At 36.0% G+C, this 12,615-nt stretch overlaps 1 protein-coding gene across 1 annotated transcript; it reads left to right on the top strand.

The window, feature by feature from the left end:
• Positions 1-81: 81 nt before the first annotated feature.
• LOC579142 (ribonuclease P protein subunit p30) lies at positions 82-11,351 on the top strand. The gene is made up of 9 exons (XM_003725129.3): positions 82-224; positions 2,535-2,593; positions 3,265-3,315; positions 3,672-3,746; positions 4,757-4,912; positions 5,964-6,110; positions 7,189-7,226; positions 9,281-9,360; positions 10,213-11,351. Exons 1-9 carry the CDS (start codon positions 140-142, stop codon positions 10,425-10,427), a joined length of 906 nt encoding a protein of 301 aa, XP_003725177.2. The 5' UTR covers positions 82-139; the 3' UTR covers positions 10,428-11,351.
• Positions 11,352-12,615: the final 1,264 nt, after the last annotated feature.

Raw genomic sequence — 12,615 nt, forward strand, 5'->3', positions numbered from 1 at the left:
AGTTAAAATGAAATCTCTAGGTCTATGCATGACGAGCGATGTGATTGGATGATATCCGTCCATGCTATCCATGACGTCATTAGTGTATATACATGTGCTGTGTTCAAGATTTGATGCGACTGACACGAGAACACTCAAGATGACAAAATTTAGCGACCTAAATCTAATAGATAGCCGTCTTGACGAGAAAAGAAAACAGAAAGCGATTGCTAGAGCAGCAAGGCGTAAGTATTAATTTTGAATATGGTCTAGTGAGCTATATTTAGCTTAACTTACACTTCGCAGTGCAGTCCATCACGGACCCCACTGGAGGCGGAGCTGAGCGGAGTTGATCTGTGAGGTTAGCCGGGAGTGTAGGCGTGACTTGCAGTAGGATTACGGTGGACATATACGGACTGTTTGCACCTCTCCGTCGGCCGTCTCGACTTGACTCTCTCTCAAACTCAAAAGTCACGCCCGAAACAATCTAGTCCAACTTTATAAATCTCACATGAAAAATGTCTGGTATGGGAAGCTTAAGTAGGCCTAGATCTACTGTTATAAAAGTATTTAGTTAATATTAACCTTCTGCATAGATACACAGACAATGAATCGAATGATTGATTTTGTCACCCTTAATTAAATTAATGTAAAATAGAATCTAGATTGTCTGGGGCCCGTTCCTACAAACCGTCATAAGTCTAACTTCTTGACTAAATCATCGTTAGTGAACAACTTGTCCGCTACGTGTTTCACCAAGCCCTCTTTGTCAAGATCAATGACAACATCCTGACTAAGGAGTTATGACACCTCTGACACCGTCGTATCTCTGTCATAACTATTTAGTCGATGGGCAGCGCCATCACATGTCATTTATTGGGTAGACTATGGCTGGCAAAAAAGGACAATAAATCCTCCAACTATGATTTTTCTACACATTCACTTAAACAGTGAATTATCGTTTTTTGTATTTGATAATCTCATGAAAATATGCCATGTTTGTATTTAAGGATTTTCCCACTTAAATAAACTGATTATCCGCCTATAATTTCCACATTGTAAACTCGTCGAAGGAATATGTATTTTGCCATGGCAGGCAAGCCATAGTTTGAAGTGTATTCTTTAGTTTTCAGACCCATATTAATGTCGAGATGAATTTTATTTTCAATTATGCAAAGTGAATGGTTTAAACATATGTTTTAACGTTTGAAATATTGAAGTTTTGTAATTTTTATATTGTGCTGATGCCAAAAACATTGAACACAAATTTCATTACATCGTATTTTTTCAAAGAATAATATAAGGGTGTATTTTTATAAACTATCAAATGAAAATATTCGGGGGGTGCCCATCTCAACAACAAAACTGATTCACTGGTCATGTAATGAAAAACTCACAATTATATTTTACAAGTACTTCAATTGTTTAATCTACACAAATTTGGAAGTATATTGGATCTCTTATTTCTTGGTATCATTTTTAATCTTTTTTATTACTAATTCATTTAAATAATTGCATTTTCCCTAATATTAATTTTGTAATAATCTGGTGGTATTGCGACTAAGGCTAATTCTCGGCTCCTCTTCTCGCCGATAATATCGATCTCACGAGATACTAGCTAGTAAGCGCTTCGTGAAACGGTTTAGGAAGATCAGAGACATCTCCGTAGTTGGCGGATAAAGTTATGACTGTCTTGTCGTTGGTTTCTAGGAACGAGCCCCTGGGGTCTAGATCTAATCTAGTCTAGTCCAGACTAAACTGAAGCTGAAACAGGTACAGCCTACATGTTGGAAAATGGGAGTGAAACTGAGAACAGACTCGCCATGCTCAAAATACACACTAGAATTTGTCTTTTTGACTGTCAATGTTTGTCAAATTCAACAGTAGGGGCGCTGGTCCGAGATTGATCGCTCTCATTAACGAAGATATCCTCATAAACATGGACCAAATGCGTCCGCAAAAATAAGGATCGTCTGATTTTCGCGGACGTTTTTTTCATCGGTGCTCTGCAGGTTTTGGAAAATCATGGCAGAATCCGTTTTTGGCATCGCCAACATGCTGATAAAAAAAACAAAATATCTGCGAAAATGGGGACGATCCTTATTTTTGAGGACGCATCGGTCCACGTTTATGAAGACGATTTCTCGTTTATGAAGACATTCCTTATTCTTGGACCAGCGCCCCTACTGTTCAAAAGTAACCAGTTATAGTTTTACTATGATTAAAATCAATCGCAAAACGATTGTATATAACAAAATACTTAACTGTCAAATAACCAATGCACTGTATTACCAGTGAAGGAAATAATGCAGATCATTACAAAAGGCAAATATAGTCTAGACCCACTAGATATATTTTCAAATCAAACGCCTTGTGCTAGGCTTAGTTGAACTTTAAGTTGAAGTTGGAGAGAGGTGAAAAATTGATGTGATGCCTACCAATGCAAGCAGTCAATTATCAAAATTTCTGATGGTATTAGCAATATTAATGAAAATTATGCAGTTTATTTGATTAGTTATTCGACGTTGTTTATTTTCTGTCTCCCTTCTTTCCAGTGGGTTATGAAGTTGTTGCAATTAATCATAGGCAGGCCAAGTTGGATCGTAAAACAAAGGTGAGATCTGCAGTTCAGAACTTCAGTAAATGTTATAATTGTTTAGGTCTAGACTCTATTGGTGCAAGTTTCTCTAAAGTGGCATATACATGTCTAAGTTCGTGGACATAATATTTGAATGTCAAGATCTACATGTTCATTGAAACATAATTTTTCAGTGAATAATGGAAATGGTTGCACCATGCAATGATTAAAGCTGAAAAGGCTCTTCTTCTTCTTTTTTTACAGGGTTTAGCAAATATTGGACATTCCAGAAAATGCTGTTATCAAATTACCTTCTTTGATAGCGCTTTTTCAGAAATATTTCAATGGTATGCGTTTTGTTCATTTATTTGTTTGGTGTGGGTATTTTTTTTTTTTTTTTACTTCAGTTGGATTTTCCCCAAAACATAAGCAGCACCTTCAAGGCTGGACATGAGATTGAGAATATGGCACTCATTTGGGACTCTTGTTCCACCTCCATTTTGATATTGACACCTCAGAATAGAAGTTGTAGAAAGACAAACAAATGCCTGTTTTTAATTGTTTACCCCTGATTTCTTTTTTTTAACAAAATGATAATTAACACTTGAGCTTTGTATGATGATATTGTCAAATGGAAGATCTTTGAAAAGTAATATGGGAAATGCATGAATTCCTTTACAATATTTTCTTTAACCACTCTCTTCCAGATTCCAAGTGCCCCTGAGAGACCAAAGGAGGTGGAAAGTGATTATCTGAAGGTAATATTCTTGAAGCTCTGCTTATGAAAATCTCTCTTAAAGAACATTGTGTTTGAACAAATAAACCTGAAGCGATCAATGTTATCATTGCATGATTGCAGCTTGACCAAAACAAAAATGGAGTTCAGTTTATTGGCTGAATGAACAGTGTGTTTCTACAGAATTTCAAAATACTGTTTTCTGTGACAAGCCTGCCAATGTTCATTGAAAACTTTGATTAGATTATAGCAATATTTGAAGGTAACCTTCACTATTCTACAACATTTGTGGTGAAAACGTAATACAAATTAATAAGAGGATGTTTGGCGGAATTAGGTTGGGGATTTTCAAAAACTTTCAATCTTCGTTTAAAACAGGTTCAAGGCAAGGAAATAAAGGTTCTCTCCAGATTAACTGTGACTCTGAATGATTCAGCACAAACTATTGTTCTGGTAAGTTCATATTGTGTTGTTGTCACAAACATCAACTACTGAAAAGCAAACAGAATGACAAAGTAATATAATGTATAAATGTGATTGTTTTTAGAAATCTATTTTTCTAATAATTAATGTGTGTCTACAATGACACAACTGACTATACCCTATCCATATATTATACCTCTTTCAAAAACCCATGCTTGTATTATGCACACTAAAGCGATTGTTGTTGGCAACCGTCTTTCTGGAGAGACAGTGGAGTTGCGCCTATAGAGTCTGTTTAGCAATTATAGGATATGTCACTGGACTGTAGATCAAACAGTTTCAGTTCAAGTCCCAGCTGCAGCACTAATTTCCTTTTGCAAGACAGGGATCTACATTTGCTCCCCTCAATCCAGGTGAAGAGAATTGGTAACGGGTAGATAGAAATTCCTTGAAAATCTGTAGTTCTACAAGGCAGCTTGGCTAATACCAGGACACAGAAACATACTATGTAGGTTCATTTAGGCATCCCCTGAGTTGTACACATATACCATAGGCTTACCTGCCAACTCTCCCGAATAATCCTCAATATCCTGTTTTTCTGGATTTTTAGGCCCCAAAATGCGGGATATCCCGGATTTTCAACAACAAAAAAATGTGTTGCTTAAGCCAAATTAAGCTTGTTTTATCATATGCCGCGATGTGAGAGTTCACGTATTGCGTGCGTTGAAGGGCTGCATGATTGAGCAGCGAATTTGTATTCACTTTTTAGCACAGATTTACTGCGTATTGCCAGTTACACTGCCGCTGCATGAGCGAACGCCTGTTAAGGGTACAGATTTCTGATTTTCGAAGACATACCATGCTAAAAATTCTTAATTCTCATTTTCAAATGTTGGCAGGTATGATATACAGGTGTAAGTACACAATTTGAATGTACAGTGCTGATACTAAACTGACATTGATATGATTAATTTTCTAATGTTAGACTGATGCTTTTGTGAATGTTCAAACCTTTATCTAACTACTAAATTTCCCTTCAGCGGTCTGACGGTGTATCGACATACGACGTTCTGGCTGTTGAGCCGACCACAGAAAAAATGTTTCATAAAGCATGCACAGAGCTCGAGGTGGATATCATCTCGTGTGACATGACAATGAAGCTACCTTTCTACTTCAAGCACCACTCTATCAAACCAGTAAGTCCTGTCAGCTGTTGAGAGCCAGAAGGGTGTTAACTATGTGTTAAAGGGATAGTTGAGTTAGAACTGTTTTCACACCACAAATGCCTTCAAAGTGCATGGTTATTGCTCTTATTCTTATCTATGACATTTATAGTGCCCTTTTAGAACCTAAAATTGCGATGAAGGTAATTTTAGACCCCAAAATGTGTGAAATTAGCCAATATGATCATACTAATTCAGCTCCACTTTCCAAAAAACATGGTGACCGTTAATTAATTATTTAATTAAAAATAACAATACATGAGCCAGCTAATTGTGGGTAATATAAGCAACACGAAAATGCCAACAAAAAAGCTGACATCGGCATTGGCTGATATACGATGTAAAAAGGCGTTATTTTGTTTTTTTCAACGTTTTTTTCAATTTTTTTTCAAAATATCTAATATTTGTGGTGGTACACAAGTATTAGAAATTGTTATATTTCAGCAGTCTCTGAACCGATTTTGATCAAACAAAGATGATTTTGTCATTTAAATATTATGTTCTTTCAAGTTTGACATTATCTAACAAAAAATTATTTTGTGTAGCGCCCTCTGCAACAAAACTCAACTATCCCTTTAATGGATATGGATGAATGCCCTTTTGACTCTCAGCATACAGTATCATTTGTCTTCTCTTAGACATTTTTTTATCTCATTGTTGACATATATCTAAATGTAGTGTTACATGTATAGACAGGATTTATACAATTACATGTATGCTTCATATTTAATACGTCATACAACAAGACATTAAAGGTAACAGGGTTTCCACGGTCGTGGAAAAATACATTCTTTTGGAAAGTCATTGAAAGTTATGGAGAAGTAAAACAAATCTCCCAAAATTGTGAGGGGAGCCGGGGAGGCAGAGGCCATCACGAACATGAACAAATCTGTATCACTGCATGGTATTCGTCTGGTCATGGATAAACAAAAATAAAATGGCTCATGGAAAGTTATAAACTGTGGTTCTCATCTTTCTTTGAGGGGAACGCTGCATAACAAACTTCTATCTACTCTTTATCAAGGCACTGGAAAGGGGAGTTCAGTTTGAGATCTGTTATACACCAGCAATCCGAGACACCAGTCTACGAAGGAATGTGTTCCACAATGCTCTTGCTCTCGTTAGTTCTTTAAAGGGCAAGAATATAATCATCAGCAGTGCAGTTGAAAATGTGAGTATCTTTTTTAAGTTGAAAGTATTCAATTTATTTCGTAATTCTCTAAATAATATATTTATATACATATATGAAATACAAATTCACAGAGATTTTCATCATAAGAAACATGTAATATTGATAAAGAAGTAGACGTATAGAAATCTTTCTATGTGGAGGGTCCGTGGTGTAGTGGTTCATTCACTTGACTCTCAATTCAAGGGTTGAGGGTTCAAATCCCAGTCTGGCAAGACATTAATCTACATTTGCCACTCTCCACTCTGTTATAAATGGGTACCGTGCACCTGGCAATTGCTGGGGTAATAATAATTGCATGGCCCTTAGGAAGAACAGGAATTTCTTAGAAATGTTGCATGCTTGCCTTGGGCTAAAGAAAGACACAGGCTATGTATGCCATCCTCTTGTATTGAATAGTTATGGAATGTAAACTAATTATTCAAATCTCCAGACTCTTATCAACCAAAAATTGTTTTACATTGGCTGCTTTGAAAACATCAAACATTATCCCCCTTTCCACCAGAGAATTAATATCTCTTCCCCCTTTCAAAAGATCCCCTTAAACATAGTTCTTCCCTCAGTAATTGAATGCGATTTACCTATTGTGAAGTCTATGTATGTCATATATCTTCTATAATTTTGTAAGAGCAATGGTATTTTAAAATTTGTTTTAAGGCTCCTAAATTATCAATTTTATTATATTATTATTATAAGTTGTATTAACAATTCTTTAGCTCTCTCATCTGCAGTAAAGTTTGACGTTACCACCCCCCTCTTAACTTCATTTTGTTTAAAGCATATAGGAATGATGCTGATGGCAATCTGTTTTCAACTTATCCTTGATTTTATTGGATATATACTTGCTGTTGTAGGAGGATGTCAAACAAATATAAACAAAGAATAGAAATAGAAGGAAGGAAAACATTGATTTGAATGGAAAGTAACAATACATGTGTGATTTCTTCATGAGTTCCATATTTTCTTTGTGGCCTTTCAGTCTATTTAGTATAACAACAATTTTATGCAATAGATTAACAAATTTAATTGTTTTCTTTTCTGTGTGATACTCTTAATACAGGCAATGGAGCTGAGAGGACCACAGGATGTTGCCAATTTGTATCCTTATCAAGTCAAAAACAGGGAATGAGATATATGCATTGTTTTAAAGCCTGTCTGTACTAGTGCAGCCAGAAGGGATTAGACCACCAAGCATGGTCACTGACAGGTGGTTTTCTCATCAACTCAGCTCTCAATTAACATAAGAAAAAGAGGATCATGGGGGACCAACAGGCACCAATTAGGGAAGTTTTTTATAAAGAAGGAGCAAGTAGCTACAAGTACATGTAGTACAGTGTGGCTTTAAAAGAACACACATAGCACCCTAGCTCCAAGTTAACATCAATTTTTTTTAATTTAATTTTTTTTTTGGGGGGGGGGGTATTTTTTACAAAATAAGTTTTAATTTATTTGACAGTGTAATTGATTTTAAAAGTCGGTTATAAAAATACATTCGACCTGAATTTAAAAATCACAAAGAATGACATTTGCTTTTAAGGTGTAATTGAGTTTGCCAAAGGCTTTAGTGTAGCAAATTAACAGCCTGCATAAAGGTACTAAAGCCTGATAAGTACTAGGATAAAACAATTCTTTGAATAGTGATTATATGTTTGAAAGAGGGATTGAAAGGATTATTAGAATCCAAGCTGTAGGGTATGTATATATATAGCCATAAAGTGCTTAGAATCTTGAGCCACTTTAGAATTGAAACCGCTTTAACAGAAGTTTGCCAGAGGGTAGAACAATAAAATTCCACAAATCTTAAAGATATAGTTGAGTTCTGGTCATGCAATTGCATTGTGAAAGAAACGTTGTGGAAAGGATCAGAAAAGGTTGATCACCTAGCACTTAAGTATTGGTGTGTACTGCAAGGTTTTGGATTCAGAAATTTGGCCCAGTCTTGTTAGAATTACAAGCACTGTAAGAAAGATGTATATGGGACTACACGAACATGTAGCGTAAAAAATCAGTCCTGATTTTTATGATGGTACATGCCATATTTAGAATATTAAGGCATTTAAAGAGCCATGCTTTTCAGGGAACATTTGTATTCTGATGTTCTTCCACACTTGCATAATAACAATGATAACGCTCACAAACTATTTTTCACCTCTCCCAGAACTCAACCTTCTCTTTATACTCTGTTTGTATCTAAATAAAAGCAAAAGATATAGCCTATGGAGAACATTTTTGTTGTTATCGTTAATTCTTTCAGACACAAAATATTCGAGGAATACTGTATTTATTGCTAAGCCTGTGGCACACTTCTTCTATAACCACAAGATAGTAGCATCAGGTGCAACAAATGTCATTAAAGGGATCTGGTAACTTTGTCTCAGATTCTGAAACAAAATCCTGGATTTAGCTCATGCTGCAATGATAATTATAAACCTTTAGGTCAGTCACCAACCCCATAACTTTTACAAGCCGATCGCCTGTCTGATTATCAAGATATTTATGATTGGAGATTGAAACCAAATTTTGCGTTTGCCAAACGGTGTACATGACATTACAGTCTATTGGAGGAAACGAGTATGGTATAACCGGTCACTCAAAGATTTTTACTTTTTTGAGGCACTTCTTGATATTTTGAAGCGCATTTTTTTCTTTAGGGCTTTAATATGACACCATATCACAGACACTGGTAACATGTAGGGCCGTGCATCTCAGCTTTAACATTGCTAAACGATGCCTTTAAAAAAAAAAAGTTTTATGAAATGTAGGTATTTCTAATAAAACGCTCCTTGAAGAAGAAAAAATTCTCCTAAACACATTAAATGATACTCTTTCAATTCAAACTTTCCAGTATTTGTAGATTGTAGGAAGAAATATTTTGTTAGTCAATCATTGTTTTTCACTCTTATGTGTGAAATAGTAATTTGTTAGTTGCAAGATGCCTTTGAATATGTTCACAGATAAATGACACCATACAGAAGTGCTCCCATGTCAATTGCTCCATTGTCAATCTCCTTCACTAAAGGAATTTTTAACTTAACCCTGGACCAAACTCTATCCTAAACCTGCTCTACCACTGAGCCATCGGGCCTCATTCGAGATATTCAGATCATAATGATACTACCTGTATTTATTTCCCTTAACTGTACAATCTTCAGAGGGAGCTTATTTGGTCTGAGTGAGGACAAAGCAAAAGCTGCTATCTCCACCAACTGCCAATCAGCACTGGTCCATGCATGTACGTATGAGTGGAAGGAAGGCTAGATTTTTAACCCCTTTAATTTACAGGTTCATTTGAGATTAACACACATAGTCAGTTAAAAGCAAGAAAGGTGTAAACTCTAGTTTTGCATTGTGACGTCCTTTTAGCTCTCAGCAAATGACACAGTTTACAGGCCCCTCTCTGAGGGATCTTGAACACTATCTTACAAAGTTTTAACGAAATGAATGAGGAATTTTTTTTAGTTACTGGGTTGAAAATTATGTAGCATAATTTCTTTAAATTCTGTAGGCATATCCCCTGTGGCTCAACCCAATAAGCCAGTTCACGGTTGCAGTCTGAACATGAGCAGATAAAGGTCATTGCAGAACAAATTTTGAAATACACGGAGACGAAATACTGGATACGTGCTCATGAATGTTATGTAATCATTATTCATTCATGCACATTTAGTGCACTCCATGGTACACAGGTGAAAGTATTCTTTGAAAAATTTATAAAAGCACCTCCATCGCTATAGGAGTGATTATTTCAAAATGTATAAAGTGGGACCTCTTCATGTTTTGAAGATCTGTGGATGTTCGGGGTCATTGTAGTAAGGTGCTAACCGTGAACTGGTCTATTTTGCACACCTTGAGTACATTTTATGTACAAAAAACAAATGTGGCCCCTCTAGTGCCCCAAAATAGTTTTAATCACATTTCCACTTTCTGTTCTCATTTCCTCATTATCTCTGTTTATCAACAGATACTTGATCCACGTAATTAGAAAAATTATGATTTCTGTCCTTTTTACCCCCTAATAGATTATGGCCAGCAATTTATTTCATGTAATTATATATTTTTTTCTTCTTCAAAATTATGATTCCAGTCACCAGGAATGGCACCATCAGGTCTGCAATGTCCGTTCAGAAGGTGACAGAACTGGCCCCCGATGAACTTTGGAAGGTGAAGGCTAGTCTGGAAGCCAGTGGTTTGTCAGTGGAGCAGCTGAGAGAGTTAGAGGCAAAGACTGTTAAGAAGACACCAAGACAGGAGATAACTCCTGGGGAGGAGCCTAAAGAGAAGAGGCAGAAGCAGAGGTGACACCTTTCAGATACAAGGACTTGAACTCCAGCTACAATTTGTAAAGACTCTTATGAAAATTGCAAGCTATGATGGAATCATGATCTGCTTGCCTATTTGGAACTTGCAAGTAAATTGCTATTACTGATTTGTTCTGCAAAACTGCATCTGTGCCAAGAAGTAAAACTACACTATAGAAATGGTCAGATTTTATGTTTTAGTGTATCATGACATTTTGAAACTGGACATATTTTCTTTTTTCTGATGCAAAGAATTAAGCTCAAGTGCATGTACTGTTACATACATGTATTTCTATGTTAGGATAAACACTAGGTATTCTACCGTTTTCAGACAGTACCTATAGCTATGTCATAACAAAATCGAGCTATTTTTTTGTATATTGCCTATTTCTGTTTCCCTAACAAAAATAGCTATCATATTGATACCTTCTCCTGTTTTGGGAAGAGCGATCACTATTATTAGTTCAGATATAAAGTTCTTTCCCAAAGTTCATCAGGGCCCCGTTGCATAAAACTTTTAATGCAGCGTTAAGCCCCTATTTTAGCGGTAAGTCAGGAAACAGCGTTAACTTTCCATTGCATTAATAGTTACAACAGTTTTTTAGTGGTAAGCATTTCAGAAACAGCGGTAACTTTACTACAGCTATAAAGGTAGCATTAACTACCATCAGTCAATTACGGTAAGCTGTCATACCAAGATGGCTGCCATATTGCACGCAATACAACATGCCGCAGCTCTGAGGAGAGAGAGGGTTTTACGGGACCGAAGGCATCCCTTGGACCAATATGATGACGAACAAATGTTCAAGTTGTATAGGTTCAGCAGGCAGGGATGCCTTCACCTGATTAACTGACAGAACCCAGAGGAATCCTGGCCAGTACACTTGAAAAATCATGGCGTTAGATTCACTTTCCTGTTCATTGTGTTTTTCGATTTTGATTTTGATTTCCAATCATACATATCTTGATAATCAGACAGGTGATCAGCTTGTAAATGTCATTGGGTTCATGTATGTCCTAAAGGTTTATAATTATGATTGCAGCACGAGCTAAATCAAGGATTTTTTTTTAAGGATCTGAGACAAAGTTACCGGATCCCTTTAAAACGTTAACTTCACCAAAGAAAATAAAAATGTGCCCCTAATCTTGTTCGTATGCCCCTTATTTCTTTATTTTTAGACATCTGGCAATATAAACAAAAACTAATTCACTTCTTTTTTTCTTGCTTGTCAGAGATTTTATCAAGATTTTACACCCCCTCCTCTGTAGAACCCTTATGTACAGAAACTACCGTGGGCATTCGTTCACCTTGCCTGTAACTCCTAGCAGTATCAATGAAGATCAATTATGCGTGAAGCTCTAGTTTAAGCTGGAGGAGGATTATATTTGTCAAAAAAGTGATGCGACTTAAGTTGATCTGCGTATATGGGTTCAAGCAAAATGGAGCAATTAAAAGGTAGTCACATATCAGTCAAATGAATAACTAATGGAAATTGGAGAAGCTACGGATTAGTATTAGTGAGTTTTTTTGCTTTTAGTGACCTCAAAACTGTGTATTTGTTTGTTCTTAGAATGGAACTATCGTATAAAATTGTGACTGATTACAGTTCCAAATATACAACGTACATGCGTACTGAAAGTTTATAACTTTCAAAGCTATTACTATATAAGAATGTAATAAAAACCTCTGATTTTATTTCTTAACATTCACTTGTACTTTTCCATTTTTAGATGTGAATTTGAATTGAAATACCCACTAATTTATGAGAATTCCTTCATCAAAGTAATTGAAAGAAGAAGGAAAACAAGAAAAAGGATGAGGAAGAGAATGAGGAGAAGAAGAAAGAAAGAAAGGAAGATAAAAATGAGGAAAAAGAACAAAAAGAAGATGATGGGGAGGAGGAAGAAGAAGAAAATAGAAGAGAGAAACTGGGGGATAAAAAAAGAAGGATGGGAAAGGGGCGGAGAGGGAGAGTAATGTGCACGCACAGACTCTAATTTGACACTTTTACCATTCTTAAAGTCTTGAGCAGAGCCTATATATACATTATGTGTCACCCTAGACTTACCATGCAAAGACTGTTAACGCATAGCGACTGAGGGGGAGGAAATGGATAAAAAGGATTGAGTATTAAAGAAAAAAAAAGATGAATCTTATCGATTTCTTTTTAAGAAACGCCTCTCCCATT

Source organism: Strongylocentrotus purpuratus, unplaced genomic scaffold, assembly GCF_000002235.5.
Source record: "Strongylocentrotus purpuratus isolate Spur 01 unplaced genomic scaffold, Spur_5.0 spur5_scaffold_15, whole genome shotgun sequence".
NCBI lineage: Eukaryota > Metazoa > Echinodermata > Echinoidea > Camarodonta > Strongylocentrotidae > Strongylocentrotus > Strongylocentrotus purpuratus.

What these genes read in the sequence shown, in the direction of transcription:
- LOC579142 (XM_003725129.3), top strand. Translation starts at nt 140, where the DNA reads ATGACAAAATTTAGCGACCTAAATCTAATAGATAGCCGTCTTGACGAG. An exon ending in CAGCACAAACTATTGTTCTG is followed by an intron (nt 3,747 to 4,756) that starts GTAAGTTCATAT and finishes ATTTCCCTTCAG; the next exon opens with CGGTCTGACGGTGTATCGAC. An exon ending in CCACAGGATGTTGCCAATTT is followed by an intron (nt 7,227 to 9,280) that starts GTATCCTTATCA and finishes TACAATCTTCAG; the next exon opens with AGGGAGCTTATTTGGTCTGA.